Below are 17,278 nucleotides of genomic sequence, written 5' to 3'. Positions count from 1 at the left end.
CTGTAAACATCAATAAGGTGAAAACGCCCACATCTACTGAGGTCTCCCCAACACAGTCAGCACAGCTAATCTGAAGATCGTCCATCAACAGTAAACCAACTGGATGTCTCTTCTCCTTCTAAAACTGAATTTAACTAAAATTGAATTTGTGCTCCAAATACTCTGTGCCGCAAATACATTGGTGAATAGAATGTCTATGCCCTCTAGGATTTGTCCACCATCTGGTCCCTCATAACAAATTACTGGGCTTTCTCATAGACCAACATCTCACCCAACAGACCAATCACCAAATTGACAAGATACTCCACATTTCAACTCCACCTGCTGGAGAAAATAAAACCCCACATTTCTCAGAATTCAAATCAACAGTTCAGGCCCTAGCCCTGAGCCATTTGGATGGAGGTAATTCAGTCGTGGAAGACCTTTCTAAATCCACTCTGGCGCTCAGAATATCTGAGTAACATCCAGCTCCTCCGTTAGTCAGACACCATCACACCCACTCCAAGTGCGTACTTTAAGTTTGGTAGTTTTACCCATAAAGCATTAAAAACCATCCAAACTGTATACCTGAATGACGCACTTTAGCTCAGAGGTCACAGAAACATTAGGAACAATTTTGAAAATTCCAGTATTCAAAGAGCAACTATATCCAAACACGTTTTTTCCTGCCTTGCCTCCACGCTTTAGAGCTTGATCCTGTATAGTAATATAGTGCACCAGAACGTTCTACGCTTCCATAAACATCTAAAAACCAACCTCTTTAAAATGTATCTACCTAACATTCTCATTTCCATCCCTCTCATCAATGAAAATTATAGGTATTCTTCTCCTAGTTGTAAGTGCTCAGTTGCCCTAGTGGCTGGGTCAGCAGTATGTAAATACTACTGAAGATGGGATCAACTGAAAGAGAAGCAGAGACCTGCTGAAGCTTTAAGGAGGTTTGACAGAGGCCTTCTTAAAATTTGAAAGCCAGGTCGAGGTGCTTGAGACCCTAAAGAGTATGGCTTAAATTACAGTGGTGGGTTTACTACCTCTCCACTTGAGGTAGCACTTGTGTTAAGGATGGAAGGGTTGATTGCTAAACACATCTGTCATGACCAACCGCCCCTTCAAGCTAGTCCGCACTGGAGAAGCGCGTATTCAAACTCCCAGCACTGCAAACAAAGCCCCCACATAAAAGCACAAATGGCACGATTTTTGGCTCCTTGCAGATCCTGATATGAGCCACTCCATTGTCAGGAAGATGACACCTCTGAAAAATAATCTTCAAACAATGATCAAGGAATGTGTCCCTGATCACAGAGCAAAATCTTTGGCGAAGAGGTCGGAGCTCCATTGTGTGAGACGTGGTGAAATTGGGAATCTCTTCCTCCCTTTCGCATCTCCATGAAGAGGCTTTTTTTCCATAAAGAGGTTTTAAAGATCGATGCATCGAGCCCGGATAAAAGATAACACACCAGAGATCTGGTGCATAGTATGTATGCGTGGAACAAAGATCACAGGCCTTTCGCTGCAGACAATCAGCCCATTGCGTTCGCACTGGAAGGGAGATCGAATGCCCCCTCTGGGTGCCCAAATAGAGGATAAGCCCCTACATGGAGCACCCAGGTTCTGCTGCCAGTTTAGAAGTCACGCTCTGATATCGTGTTAGCAAAGACTTCAATGCCACTGCTTACCCAAGTTCATAGACAAGTGTAATGAATTCTAGGACTGGGCGGTAAATTCTGTTCCGCTCGCGGAATTTGGGTAATTTCACGTTCACGGAGAACGTGGCTTTGCCCAAAAATCTGCATTCCTTGCTTGTTCACGTTCTCAAAAAGCGTGTTCGCAAGATATTTCCCCCCGTGCACGCAAACAGCGTTCGCAAACAGGAAAAATGCATCGCGAACAAGCAATTCCGAGTCTTCGCGGAGATTTTTTACCATTTCGCGGAGCTTTGCATAGTGCGACTACGCAAATTCCGCCTAATGAATTCCCCATGGACTCTGGCCGATTTCCCTAGAAAAAAAAGCATGAAAATTCTGGCCCCTCTTGAAGCACTAAAAGATGCCGCCAGCACAGAGCCATGCTCAGGCAACATTATGATTCAAGGAAATTCGGAAGCCCCCGTATATATTAAGTGATGTTATCCGCACGGGGCAAATTAAGGTACCTGCGGTCTGGCTCAAGAGGTGATGAGGAAGCGCCCTTTTAGCAACCCCCAGCATACCATCTGGGCTCCAGGAGTGAGTGAACCATGGTGGGTACACGGCCCCGTTGGCGCCGACCCAACTCTTACAAACCCTGAATTTTGTCTTTTTTATAAATGTTTTGATAGGATTTCTAAAATTCTGCATGTCATTTTAAAACTAGATTTCAAGAACAAAGGACGGTCTCAGTAGTGATTGCATTTCATAGTTGTGAAGAACTTGCACACAGTCAAAAAGTCTAACCAATGCCTTAGTTGGTTGTACCAACCTGCAAGAAAAAGAGTATAGGTACTTCTTTAGCCCCTCTTTTAAAACCCAGAGTGCACAATGACGTCTTCTGGCCAAAAATGAGCTCCCTTAAACTTTCGTATTTTGTTAACAGACAGCAAGTAAATGAATCAAGTCTTGTGCTACTGGTATTTCAGCTCATCTCTAACCAATATTCCACATCCTGCTACATTAAAACATCAACCGCTGTTGACATAAATCTAAACCTCCACCCCCATCATGTTTATGATGCAAAGCTGCCAAGTTACCGAGGTCCATGTGTGATGTGCTTCTTCAGTCCGGGTTTTTTTTCTTTGAATTTTGGGAATTGTAGTCCTGTTCTATAATGGAATAAATAGGACTACAAGTCCCAGATTTTAAAAAAAACAAGCCTTTCCAATGCAATAGGCTTCGCACTTACGCAAGTTTAAGCTATTGGTATAGTAAATGACAATGCCTTTTATTTATGTCTTAAAAACAAAAAAAAAAGGCAGCGTTATTTGCAATGTCAATAGCTGAAACTCGCGTAAATGCGAGACCTATTGCATTGCAAATGCTGACAAAAGCACATTGGGGTGACTTTGTAATGTCAGCTGGGGTGACTTTGTAATGTCAGCTGGGGTGACTTTGTAATGTCAGCTGGGGTGACTTTGTAATGTCAGCTGGGGTCACTGGCTCGGGACATGGGGTGATGATCGATAGGCCGTGTGAGACACTAATCATAGTGCTGAAAGCTGTCAAAGTTATATTTGTGCAGAGTGTGTCTGTGGCTGATGAAATGGGCTCGCTGTCCATGGAAGGAGGAACACAGGGTATCTGTGGGAGAAACCGATGAGGATGGTATCCATACCCAGTGCTTGAGATGAAAATATAGAAGTGCAGATACTCCTTGCCCCAGAGCACGCGTTTGCTGCTGGGAAGTGCCAGTACTCTCCTATTAAAACTATAGAAGTGCTGAGAGGTGCCAGTACTGGCCCTTACAAATAGAAGTAGTGCAGGTACTGAGTACCTGTCCACTTAAAGCACTGCCTATCTACACACTTTAAAGGGCGATGTGAGAGGAGGTGGTCTAGGGAGCGAGACTGCTGCATGCATCCCACAGAGTCGAAGAGACAGCCCAGGCATGGAGTGAGATGTGCAGACAGATGGGCACTCTCTTGCGGGAGGGGGAGATTGCAGACGCCCTAGGCATGGAGGAAGCTATGTGTGAGCAGTGTTGGAGAGAGCAGACATCATTGGGAGGGAGAGAATTAAATCTCACACGGAGGATGTGAGAAGGAACGGAGTTTAAGATGTTTAGAGAGAAAGGGAGAAGTACGTATTATGGAGCGAGCTAAAGAGAGCAGCCGGTCAGCTAGACTAGAGTTGAGCACTGTATAGGGAGTCTAGGCAGGAACAAAAATAAGCATTGCATGAAAAGAGGAATGGGGGTACCGGCATTCTGAAAATAAAGAGGAGCAGGAAAGTTCAGTCTCAAAAAGTGAAAGGGGGAGGGGTAGCGTGAAGCCCGCAACAGCTGCGCCTTACGTAGAAAGTGCCCAGGTCATGACCACATTAAACAATTACATGCCGATTATCCAGTCGTGGCTGTCTTAAAAACCTGGATGCATCCCGACCGCTTGAGCCTATACTGGACATTCCTGCCCCCTGGGGGTCACAGAATTCTAAATCAAACAAGCGCGGCCACGCGTGCCAGGTCGGCGGCGAAAGTGAAAGCGCCGCATTTGGAGAAAAAGTACATCAGGGCCAGTGGGACCGCCATCTGTTTCCAATTAATGCGACCGCGAGACGCGGGCGCGAAAACTGGAAACAGATGGTGCTGCTGCTCGTTCCCAAGCTCCTTAGGCCAGGGGAGAGAGAAGGCGGGACATGCACCCGCCTTTGGCCAATTGCGTGCTGTCTTTCTTAGAAGGACACACGCTAAGGCCAATAGCGCGTGGTCCGAGTTAGAAGTCCTTACTAGAAGCCTCGCAGAGTAGCGCATGCGCGTTGGCTCAGGCGAGACCTAAAAACATGGACTAGAGCAGCACATCACGCAAGGACCTCGGAAACTGGCAGAGCAGATAATAGTTGGCCAAATTATTGCAATAACTAGAGACCAACTTTCGCAGACCAGCATTAATCTTCCTGGATATTCAATTTTGTTTCTCTTTGAGATAACTCTAGTGCATGCTCCCTTTCCTCAGGCTACTCAGCATTTGCATTTTAAAAGTAGAGCACGAATCAACAAACGTAAAGCACTACAGTGGCGCAATGAAACTTGGGGCCCCCCCCCCTGCAAATTACAAGGAGGGGGCCCCTCTCCCCAGCCCACCAACTGCCACTTTTGCAGAGGGGGCCCCCCCTAAAGCCCGGGGCCCCACCCACACCACAGGGTTGCGGGGGTTTATGTTACGCCACTGAAGCACTAGGTTCATGAATAGGATAATTTTCTTACCTCTTTAAGTTGGGTCAACATTCCAAGAACAATCACGTCTCCAACTTTTGCTGTGCTGCCAAGTAGAGTCTCAACTGTTTTAAGCTGAAATAAATCAATAGATTAGGTGCAGCCATGAAGGCTCGATGCTCAACACTTGCATCTATGCTTACAAGAACATAAAGAGCAAATACTTAATAGATGACTAAACAGCATGATTACCTGAACGCAAAGGGGGAAACGAACCACCATAAAATTGTTACATTTACAAGGCTATTTTCATGACTACATTATGGACTTAAGGCCCAAAAGTAAAGCATTCAAAATAGCCATCCATTGGAACTGCTTAAGTCCATCATGAAATCAATGCAATAGGGGTGGGCTAGGCTCTTGCACACTCATACTGCCAGTAGTGCAATGCCGCCTATCACGCAAGGGTTAGTGGTGATGAGATGGCACAAGTACTTGATTGCGTTTTTTTCTAAGAGACAACCCAGGGGACGGATAAATGATACACTCAGCTGGATGCCTTCTCAGTCTCTCTATAGTTCTTGACACTTCTAAAGAAACCACTTAGGGGTACCCACTGTCTATGTATACCATCTTGGTCCAAGCCCATCCATTCCATCTCTCAGACAGCCCCCCCCTTCTATTGCCTGTTATTATCTTTAGTGTGTATCCTCTCTCTGTCCTGATTCTTGGGCTGTAAATGATCTTCAGGTTCCTGTCAGATAGAGAGGTGCACTTCGGACCAATGCATAGAGCTTTGTCAAACCCTTATTCCTTTGTAGTCCAAATATCAGTTTGCTAGAAAAAATCTAGTCTGTGAATAGACTTGTCCTGAAGCCAATAACACTTTGACAGGCACCACAGAAAGGGACAAAGGGCGTAAATGCTCATCTGGCCATAAATGCTCATCTGGCTAGGATGAGATGAAGAGGTAGGTTTATTTGTGTGGACGGAAAGTACCCCCATAGACCAATCACGACAGCAAACAAGCAGGAGATCAACTGACGGCAGCCAGGTGAACCTCCATATACAGATGCAGGTGTGTGCGCAAATTACCCAGTACAGTCTACCAATAGCATCCTCAAACAGCATGTGCATAATACATGTGTCTTACATTACTGAAGTACACACTAGACATTGTCACAGCAGCGTACGATTTGTGACGTCACTCCCTTCCTTAAGACGCAAAGGCCATGTTACTTCCAAAACAACACCTCACACCCACTAACCTCCAGGACAGACTGTGGTGTTGACAGCTACATTTACGAAATCCTTGAACCCAATGTAGAGTTAAACAAATGCCAGAAGGGTGTGCAATACAGCAGCACTTGTTGATCCCAGGCGAGCTCCATACAAGTTCAAGCCAAAATGTAACTCATCACCAACATTTGGTGAAATGACGAGGCTGGAGGCAGCTTGAAATGGTACAGGTAGTTTTATGTTGTCGAAGTATAGAAGATCCTGGAGACTGAATATACCAAGTGAGCAAGACATCAACTGTCCACAACCAGTTGGAAACTCTATATACAGCCGCAGTTGAGTGAGCATAACACCAACAACAGTCGACCAACAGCATTCTCAAGCAGCATGGAAACACCCCAATGAGAACAAACTACTGTGTATACACTCAAACTATAAAACGTACCATACCGCACTGATGAATCCCATGGTCTGCAATGGGAGCAGATGTGAGTCCACTCAGTGTAGTCAACCAAGCGGGATGGATGGATACAAAATCATATTACCTAATGGGTGTCCATTCAGCTCCGAGGAGCCCGGAACCCTAACAGCCTCTCTGAATCTTGCAGAAGCAATAAAAGTGGCTGGGCATAGCACAATTCTGTTGTTTCTCCAAGGCAAATATGTACCCAAATTAAGTGTATACCAGTGCAACCAAACCTTCTGAAATCTAGCTACAAATGACTGACAGTAGCGACGTGTGTAAATGAGGTGCTTAAGTCTTAGATAATAGAAGGATTAACCATGAAGCCCATCTCCAAGAATTAAATGCTTCAGGAACAGTATTCCCTGAATTCAAGAACCAGCGTGAAAAACACCACCATGCAGGAACAAACTCTCCGTATAAGGGCAACAAAGTGCCAGGGTGGAACCTGTATGTACTGTGCAGGAAACTGTTTTACCAGTAAGCCCACGTTCAGTATTCAACACTGAATATGCTAGATTCCGCTGGAATGGATATACTGAAATGAACAAAAAAACATGACTACAATGGCGTAGGGCATAAATCCGGCCCTGCATTAGTCTGTTTTAAAAAAAAATGTTTTATAGCATGCTGGGGTCTCTTTCCATTCTGAGTAGGACATCCAATCAGAAGGAAGAAAATGTGAGGCTAAGACTTGGATTCAGAGGTTGTTTCTGATCAAGTGAACCCTTTAGAAGTAGGAGTACATAATTTGTTTCCTTACTTGGAATTTACTTCTGCTTTCATCAGGATGAGCACCAATTACAGGAGGAGTAAATAATTCATGCCGGTGTGTTCGCTAAAACAAAAACAAGGTTAAGTTTTTATGAGCAAACGCTTTGATCATTCTCACAAGGTCTAGACTCAAAACATTGAAATATAGTACTTCATTCCCCATTTCAATTCTAGCCATTAGCATTAATGTGCTACCTGAACACAGACTAGGATGATGTTTGAAAGACACAAAATAAAATATTGCTTTGACAAAACAAAGGTTTTACATTTTTAGAGCATATATTACCAAGTCGAATATATACTGTTCATTCTTCCATCGAATACTTTCTCGTCATTATGATGTAGACCCCCGTTAACAAAGCTGCATAGATTGAACCAGTGCGAAGAAATGGCTAATTAGCTAAGGACTTCCATATAGCACAGAAAGCTAAATGTAATAGATAAATTGATTCGAGGAAAAATTGTAAAGAACTAGGCAATTAAGAGAATTCAGGATCCTGGTTTCAATGATTTTTGCACATAAAAACTGACAATTTCCAACTGATTTCTCTGCACATACATATTTATTCAAATGAAAAAAATATTAATTAGGAATTCTGATGAGCTCCAGCGTACTGTCACTAAACCGTCCATGCAGCTGACTATGCAGACTCACAGCTGGAGCGTACATAAAGAAAAAAAAAACACAAGATGTCTTCACATGTAGCCTGGTTCTACAGTAATTCCAAGCCCTTCCCACTTTACCCTTCAGTTCGACTATCAATTTGCCTTGCATAACGAGCAAGAGACATGCTCAGTTTGATTGTTTCACAATAAAGGCTGATTGTGAGCAATTTCTTTTAACACTACTGGTCCTTAATATCTACATCTTGCTCTACCTTGAAATTTCTTCGCAGCTGTGTCCTCAGCCCATACAAGGGCAAGGGTTTGCCTACATCACATTGGGGAACACATAGACCCCTTAATGTCCATAGTGTCTCTATACTGCTGCAGAACACACCTTTCTGCAGGTCTGTAGTGCTAGAGGCACTCTTTGTGGTCTGACACCCTGTGATGACCTTTGACTACCATTATTTTAATTGACTTTGGTGTTTTACTTTACTTTACCCTAGCCTGAATGTATGACGTCCTGAGTTGGGAGCTCACTTACAGAGTAGACGTACTGCTGTAAGATAAACGGACCCTGATTCTCGGTCAAGAGTCCAAGCCAGCAGTGTAAATTGGCAAGGATGTCGAGTGAACGATCGGGTGAGGTGATTTGTTTCTGACTAGTGCCATTGTGATGCATGGTTCCAGTGGCTGTGGTCATTTGAGGTGTTTTCTTGGTGATGTGTGAATGAGTGAGGTATTCATCCAAAGTAATAATTTGATGTATCTAGTGTATATATATATATTTCTGATCTCTTGCACAACGTCCATTATATTTACTTGAGTCTTATCTCATATTATTTGCTGCTTGTTTGTTCATTAGTATTATTCATGCATTTAACTGTTGCATTTACTAAGTGTGTTATTATTGCTTTGCATATAAATATATATATATCTATATATATATTTCAATGTTGGTCATTTTGGCATCTGGGAAAGCCTTTCTGTTCTAGAGAGTATTGTGTAAAATAAAACCCCAAGCCTTATTCTAAAAATAAGAGTCTTTGCATTTTGTAAAATAAAACCACTTTTCTAGGTGTTGTGTTTTACGATTTGCTTCGCCGTGTTTGAGCCATTGTGTGGGAGATTCTGTATTATCTGAAAGGGGAAGCAAGACAAGGTCCAATGTTCAACTACATCATTTTTCACAGCCTCAAATTTCCTCTTCAAAAACCTCCTATTTCCAACCCTGCTTTTGTTGATCTCTTAGAAGATTTCAACTCAAATGTCACTTTAAAGCATCCTTACAATAATGGGACAGCACTACCTGATGTAACAAGCCTACACTGACATAAATGAATTCCATCTACCCAGCCTACAATCATTAAACCTTCTACAAATTGTCTCTTGCTCTACCACCACAAATAGGCATACAATTGATTCAATGTGTAGCCTACACATCTTCATCAGTTCAGGCAAAAAGTGACAAGGTCTGGTTTTGTTTCCACATAGATTTTCCAGCTAATTCTAAGGTTGTAGTTCCTACAACTTGTAGACTATAAAAAGCTGGACGTCACAATGTACACGTTCAACTAACCACCTCCTTACTTAAAAATCGGATTATCTCAGTTCAACAATTCCATCAATGAATGACCTATGCCCTTAACTTCATTATTTTAAAGAAAAACACCATCAACTCCCATGAATGCTGGAAGAATGGATGGATGACAGCGTGTTGGACACTCAAATCTAACAAAATATCTCTGGAAAGGCAATGGAAAAAGTCAAACAACACTAATAACAAACTTAAATTATGAAATCCCACCAGACACTATAAAAACGTACAAAAGCAAGAAGGCTTTACGGGGGGCGTGGCTAGGCGCCGATGTAAGCAGCAGCGGACCTCGGAGCTCCTCCGTGGCTGCCCTCCGCCGTAGATCATCCTGACGAGATACGGAGGCCCCTGATACTGCAAACTAGAGAGGAATACCGGGTGCCCTCCTGGCTTAACTTTTGAGGCGTGAGCAGCGCTGGCAAAAGGAGAAAATTGGGATCTCTCTGCGCGTTGATTCTCCTCGCATCGAGACCCAAAATGGGGGCTGTGCTCGGAGGAGGAGACGCCAGCCGTTAGGGCTTCCAAGTGCCCCTGGCAAGGCTGTTGGCTGTCATACCCCAACTGCTCGGAGGTAGGATCCTGCCTGGGAACCCTCTGGGCGGTGAAGCTGCGGGGCGGAGGAGCCGGACTCGCCTCGTCAGGCTGACTGGCTGAGGCTGCCTGACCTTAAGATGGCGGACCGAGCGGACGGAGGGACCCTGCCTATGCCGAAGTGAAACTGCTCGCGTCCAGGCCGCCTCTCCTGCACACGGTGACCGCCGGCGCGGATTGGCGCTCTATCCTGCTGAGATGGCAGATTGCGGCGACACCCGACTGCACTGGTCTTGGGGCGGAAGGAGAAGTTCCTGTGGACAGAGCCTCTGAGGTTCGCGCGCCTGGGGATGCTGCGGCCCGCAGACACGCGCAACGCCTGGAGGGTCTGGTGTTTGCCGCGACTGCCCTGGACTCCCGGAGGCCTTGTGGTGCGGTCAGGTGGGATAGGGATGGACGGAGGCGCGAGTGGCCCGTAATTGGCAGCACCTGAAGTAGCCTGCTATTCCAGGATTTGGTGAGCGGTGCGCACAGGCTACCCCTGGTGAGTGCTGGCGGGCGCCTCACATGCCCATGCTGACTGGCACAGAGACATGACAAGAGAGCGGCGCTGAGGGAGAGCGTGGAGGGGATTGGACGAAGAAACTGCTTACAGCACGGCTGTACTGGCACTGGAGGCGCGCTGTGACGGACCGCCTTGTAGTGGGGGAGTCTAGGACTAACATCACTGGAAGCGCAGGCACGTCCCTTCGCCAGAGCCGGTCATTGCAAGTGTCATCACAGAACCGGGGGGGTGTCAGGCCCGGTCTCTGCTACACTGGAGGGCCACAGTGATAGCGCTGCAGGTCTTCCTATTTCCTGCACTGCTGCGGGGGCGAGCCCCCTGTTCCTAGATGGACCATCCGTCCCACTACTGAGGGAACTTGGCCAACTCCCGGGGGTGACTGTGGATTGGAGTTGCTTAGCCCACGTACTGTCAGACAAATCACGCGTGGGCTGAGGGAGAGGTGCCACTGCACCTACTGGAGGACGGCGGCATCGCACTTGACCGGGGAGGGCGGGGCCCACGGACTTTACACATGCATCACCCTACTTCCGATAATAGCTTGGAAAATGGGAAGAGTGTCCAGGAGCAAGAGGTACGAGGTTCTGCGGCCGACCGAATCGGAACACCACACAGACGATGAGGAGAGTACTGCCGGGAGGCGTGGCATGGGGCAACTCGGAGATCCCTCATTGGGTGACATCATGCAGGCCATTATATCCTTACGGGAGGCGTTGGAGGCGAGGATGGACGCCATTGGGTCGGATCTTACCCTCTTGAAAGACGACCACCGGAAACTTAAAGAGAGAGTAATAGCCAACGAGACTACCATGAAGGACATACCAGATGCGGTCACCATCCCTCAAAGCTCACTGAAAGAAGTGGTGAGCAGGGTTAAGGTGCTAGAGATATGAGCGGAGGACAGCGAGGGGCGTTCGAGAAGGAATAACCTCCGCATAGTAGGCGTTCCGGAACGGGAGGAAGGGGCTGATGCGGTTCAGTATCTGGAAACATGGCTGAAAGCAGAGGTGGCCCCGGAGGGTCTCTCCCCTTTCTATGCACTGGAACATGCTCGCAGGGTCCCAGCTCGCCCACCTAGACCTGGAGCCCCACCCCGTCCACTTGTGGTGCGGCTACTGCATTAGCGGGATCGGGACTTTCTTCTACAGAGGGCCCGCGAGAAACGGAACCTACAGATCGGGAACAGCAAGGTGATGATATTCCTGGATTTTACTAGGGAGGTGTAGCGTCAGAGAGCCTCCTTCCTGGCTGTTAAGCGGAAACTGCGTCAACTTCATCTTCCCTATGCAATGCTATTCCCGGCCCGCCTTAGGGTGACTTCAGGGGCAAAGACGCACTTTTTTCTCACCCCGCAAGCCGCTTGGGACTGGTTGGACACCCGAGGCGACATCGGGCCACGCTCACCACATCTGGATTCGCCCCAGCAGCAGTTGTCTCCCGTTTCACCCCCACGGCGGTCCATTTCTCCTGCTGGCCGTCGACGGGAATGAGATAGGGCGGTTTTGGCAGTGGCAGCCATTAGCCATTGGAATGGCAGTCCGACTGGCAACGACACAGACCGCGAGAGGGCCAGGACTGAGAGCTCGAGAGCGAGTAGTGTCCAGGGGCTCTCTGATGCTGAACTTCCGGACGTCACTCCGCAGACGGCAGACGAGGTGTTTGGTTAATTGGCTTGCCGGTCCCTTGGAGAGAAGATGAGGGGCTGCCCCTTATAGGCCCTGGTCCCAGTGGCCTAACTGATAAATGATATAGGGGCTTGGCTGTACAGTGGGGCCCGGCTGGATGACCTAGAGGAGTCGGGGGGAGTTCTGGGGACATCGGGAGTGAGACACGCACCTCCACCTTTTCATGGTTTAGAGTATGAATGCTGTAGTTTGGATGAGGACTTGTTCTTGTGTGCCTGTCCTGGGGTGTGGGAGTTGGGTAGGGTTTACAGTTTGGGATAAGTGGGCTGGGGTCAGACATGTCGCTAAGGGGGATCGCTGTTGTCAGTATATAGAGTCAGGATTATGGGTACCTCCGTAAGCATAAATATGACCTGGAATGTTAGGGGGATGCATACGATGAGCAGACGGCACAAAATACATGCCTACCTGACGAGAAGAGGGGTGCAAATAGCCTTACTTCAAGAAACTCACTTGACTAAGATCGAAGGAGCTGCGCTACAGCGTCGATGGAGGGGTCAGGTGTTTCACACTACGTACTCGGCCTTTGCGAGAGGGACCTTGGTGTGGGTGCGAGCGGGGGTTCCCTTTCAATTTGTACGACAGATAATAGACCCTGAAGGGCGATTTTTGGTAGTGGTGGGGCGCCTTGATGGCCGAGATATTACTTTGGCAAGTATATACGCCCCTAATGTAGATCAGCCGGCTTTCTTTGCACAACTATCTCAGAAGCTAGCGCCGGTCCTGACTGGCTCTGTGCTGTTGGGAGAGGGAGTGGGGGGGGGGGGGGGGGAGACCTTTAACTGCATTACTGAAGTGGCCCTAGACCGGTCTCATCCTCCCCTCCCTGACGCCCCCACGCATAGAATAGCAGAAGCTCGACGTGACTGGCAGTGGCATTGGGAGCTGATAGACACCTGAAGAGCTCATCACCCAGAGGAACGGGACTACTCTTATTTCTCGGCTTTACATGAGCTCCATGTTAGGCTGGACTCTATTCTCTGTTCCCCAGATGTGCATGGGGGCATCACACTGAGTGAATATTTAGCCAGGACAATATCAGACCATAATCCCCTGCTGGTGTCCCTGAATTGGCTGCGAGTTAGGTACACTATTCCCAGTTGGCGCCTCAGACCGGAGGCGTTGGAAGACCAGGTCTTTCGAACCACAATTGGCACTGCAATCGAGGAATACTTCCAGACCAACACTAACACGACCACTAGCATTCACAATGAGTGGGATGCTTTCAAAGTAGTGATAAGAGGTCGCTGTATAGGAGAAGCGGTTGGGGTGCGCAGAACCCTGCTGAAGGAGGTTCAGAGGGCAGAACAACAGCTCCGTGACGCGGAAAGGGAAAGACCTGAACGGGTGGATGGACAGGAGGGGCTTACAATGGCCAGGGAAGGATTGGCGACCCAAGTGGAACGTCTGAGATGTTTTGATTATAGGGCATACGCGGCGCGGGCGCATGCTGAGAGAGACAAGTCTGGGGCACTACTGGCGTGGCTGGCCAACCCGGCACGAAGGGGAACTCCAATCTTAGAACTGCGAGACGGAGATGGGGCAGCGTATTACGGGCCGCAGGCTATTAATGGCCAGTTTCTGGAATACTACACCGCCCTCTATCAAAGCCAATTAGACCCCCGGGTGTTGGAGGAGGAGGATTTTCTGGATATTGAACTCCCTCAGGTTGAGGCGGGAGACGCGGAGAGACTGGGTCGAGATGTGGAGCTGGAGGAGGTCCGGGGAGCAATAAAACGTATGGCCAGGAATAAAACCTCCGGCACAGACGAGCTCCCAATAGAGTTGTATGCCACATTTGTGGATCAGTTGGCCCCCCATCTGTTAGCCCTCTACAACAGGTCGCGGAGGGAGGGCTGCTTGCCTCGTTCAACCCGGAAGCAATAATCGTACCACTCCTCAAGCCGGACAAACCGGCGTGGGATCGCGCTGCCTATAGCCCCCTCGCAATGCTTAATCTTGATTACAAGATATTGAGCAGCATTCTGGCCGGTCGTCTCCTGACCCACATGACAACACTGGTGCATGTGGATCAGGCCGGTTTTATTCCTTCCCGGAACACGGTCATGAATGTCCGTCGATTATGTCAGCTGCTTCACAATTCAGCGCATTTCGGAGAAGAGGCATGTATTTTATCGATTGACATTGAGAAGGCATTCGATAGTTTGGAGTGGCCGTATTTGTTACGAGTCCTCCGTGCTTTCGGTCTAGGCGAGAGATTTGTGGGATGGACGAGGATATTATACAACCTCTCGACTGCCAGGGTCTGTACGGGGGGGGGGGGGGGGGGGGAGTAATTTCAGAGGCCTGCAGTGTGAGCAGGGGGACGAGACAAGGATGTCCGTTGTCTCCCCTCCTATTTGCGCTGGCAATGGAGCCGCTGGCGGTGCACGCAAGATCGGAACGATATTACAAGGGACTGGACGGGGTGGGTCAGTTCCATTACATCGCTCTGTACGTGGATGATCTCCTAATTTTCCTTGCCAATGCTGCTGAGGAGCTGCGGGGGGCTCGAGAACTGTTGGCTCGACTGGGTCGGGTGGCAGGCCTCAGAGTCAACTGGAATAAGACGTGCCTTTTCCCTATTTGGGGTGGTAGAGGCTACCTCCAGGTGCGCTAGACGTGAGATGGGAAAGTAGCTGCCTGACTTATCTAGGAGCCCGGCTCTATCATGAACCCTCCGACCTGCTGGAAGGGAATATCGGAAGAGCGTTACGAACCACCAGGAGCAATTTTGAATTCTGGGGGACCCTTCCACTTTCAGTAGCGGGGAGGGTGGCGTTGCTAAAGATGGTAACCTTGGCACGCTTTCTGTACTACTTTGGCTCCCTTCCTCTATGGATACCGCGAAAATACTTCACCCAGCTCAACACTATAACTACGGGATTTTTATGGGGGTCTGGGAGACGCAAAGTGTCGCTTCCTACCATGCAGCGCCCCAGGCGGGAGGCGGGATTCTCTGTTCCTGACTTTGAGGCCTTTTTCCATGCAGCCCAATTTCAATGGTTTACAAAGTGGGTGGCCCGGGGATTACGCCTGGGGGAAGACCACAGGGGCATGGGTCCGGACCTGCGCCAGCTCTCTCGGATGCTTCTCCGGCTTCCTCTACGTGAACGAGAGATCGCGAGGGAGCTGTGGGTGGTGTGGCAGTGCTGGAATCAGGCCAACAGAAGAGCCAAGATGGGACCACCGTATGCCCTAGAGATCCCGCTGAGGGTCTGTGAGGCTCTCCCACATAGGGGGGATTGGCAGCGACTGCGAGGCTGGGAAGAAGTGGGGGTCTCCACTATTGGGGAGCTCTATGAGGATGGTGTCCTTTTACCCTACCAGGACCTCCTAGAAAGGTACGAAATGCCCCGCCATGACTTTCTTTTACATGCTGCTTTGACGGCAGCTATCCGGAAACACTGGAAGAAGGGGATGGCGGAACACCCGACCTCTCTCCCCTGCCAATATGTGGTATACGCGGCAGGGACGATCAAAGCGGTAACCTGCCTATACAGGCGTCTCACTCAGGAGCTTAGGTCCCCTTTGGGGAGGCTACGTATTAAGTGGGAAGCGGACCTTGGGACCCCTATAAAGGAGAGACCGTGGGAGGAGCTGATGGAGCGGGCGTGGAAATGCTCTAGAAATGCGAGATTTCAGCTGATACAATTTTATGTCTTCCACAGGGCGTATCTCACCCCGCACAAAATCAACGAATTCTTCGGGTTCCAAACTGCCTGTCCCCATTGTAAATTAGAGAATGCTCTATTTTTACACATGTTCTGGGAGTGTCCATTGCTGCACGAGTATTGGGGGGAGGTAACGGCTAAACTGGGCGAAATAACGGGTAGGGGCATTGATCTGACCCCGGGTTTTTGCTTAATTCACTGGTTTCCCCACACTGCCCGTAACAAAGTTACCAGTAAATTTATAGACTTGGGGCTAGTCCTTGCTTAAAGAGAAATCACCAGTCATTGGAAGGCGGTTACGGCGCCTAATGCTGCACAATGGCTGCGAGAGTTTATAAAGTGGGCCGACTACGAGGGGATTCTCAGACTACAAATGGCCCAGAGAGCTAATAATGACAAAATGTTGACCGCAGCCAGAGCATGGGTGGCGATGGTGGACTTACTTAAGAACCCAACGGACGACACTGACTGATCCCCTCCACGACAAGACTTGCGCACGTGAATGGTTGCATTGCCCTTATAGAGCGGGTAGCGGGGCTGGAGGGCAGCGGGTACTAAGTGGTAGCTCCCGTTCTTTTGTCCTCTGACATTGCGATACCAGTAGTTCAATCAGTGTGACCCCTTCTTTATACTGGGGGATGGCGGAAGGCGCGACATGTCTGACGGTGGGAGGGGGGGAGTTGGAGGGGTGGGGGGAGGGTAGAGGGTGTTTTGTTAACCCGTTAGCTATTGAGGTGGTTTGGAGCGAGGCCTCGCAGGGATGCTTATGACATGGATCCTCCAGATGGGGCTATAGATCGTGCCTAACCTGGAACTGCTGGCTACGTGAAGGGTCGCAGGTACGAGAGGGGAAATAGAGATATTGGAAGTGATGTTCCTTCCCAGTATCTTTGATATTGCATGTAAAGGTCGAGAACTCATTATTGAATGTTTGGGAAATTATCCTGTTTTATGATGATACTAGTAGAGGCATACTGAAACAATAAAATTTGTTTGGAAAAGCAAGAAGGGTTTACAACACAACACGTTATTGAAGGTGCTTCACAAACTATCACCAAACCTGGTATGCTCAACCTCCAAAATCATTCTCTTACACAAATCTTGAAGGCTATCTTGATGCAAAAAAAAAAAAAAAACAGGAGGACTTGCAGCTCAACTCAAAAATCTTCTTGACATCTTTATACATTCTATGCGCCTGCAACTCCAAGGTATGGATGATTTCACCTGCCTCACCAAAGCCTATCGCAAAACAATTATCACTGGCATCCCATTTCCAGCACACATATTTCAAGACATTCTCAT

At 48.2% G+C, this 17,278-nt stretch overlaps 1 protein-coding gene across 1 annotated transcript in view; it reads right to left on the bottom strand.

Moving 5' to 3' along the window:
• The window catches only part of POLE2 (DNA polymerase epsilon 2, accessory subunit), a 447,127-nt gene that overhangs the window by 273,716 nt on the left and 156,133 nt on the right, over positions 1–17,278 (bottom strand). Inside the window, exons 6-7 of the mRNA XM_085627013.1 lie at positions 7,308–7,382; positions 4,894–4,977 (exon numbers count right to left, since the gene is read on the bottom strand). Of these exons, the coding sequence (XP_085483139.1) occupies positions 4,894–4,977; positions 7,308–7,382 (159 nt within the window). The remainder of the gene's footprint in view (positions 1–4,893; positions 4,978–7,307; positions 7,383–17,278) is intronic.

Source organism: Triturus cristatus, chromosome 9 (genome assembly GCF_964204655.1).
Source record: "Triturus cristatus chromosome 9, aTriCri1.1, whole genome shotgun sequence".
NCBI lineage: Eukaryota > Metazoa > Chordata > Amphibia > Caudata > Salamandridae > Triturus > Triturus cristatus.
Note: the sequence above shows the minus strand (reverse complement) of the source record. Positions and strands in the feature narration are given on the sequence as shown.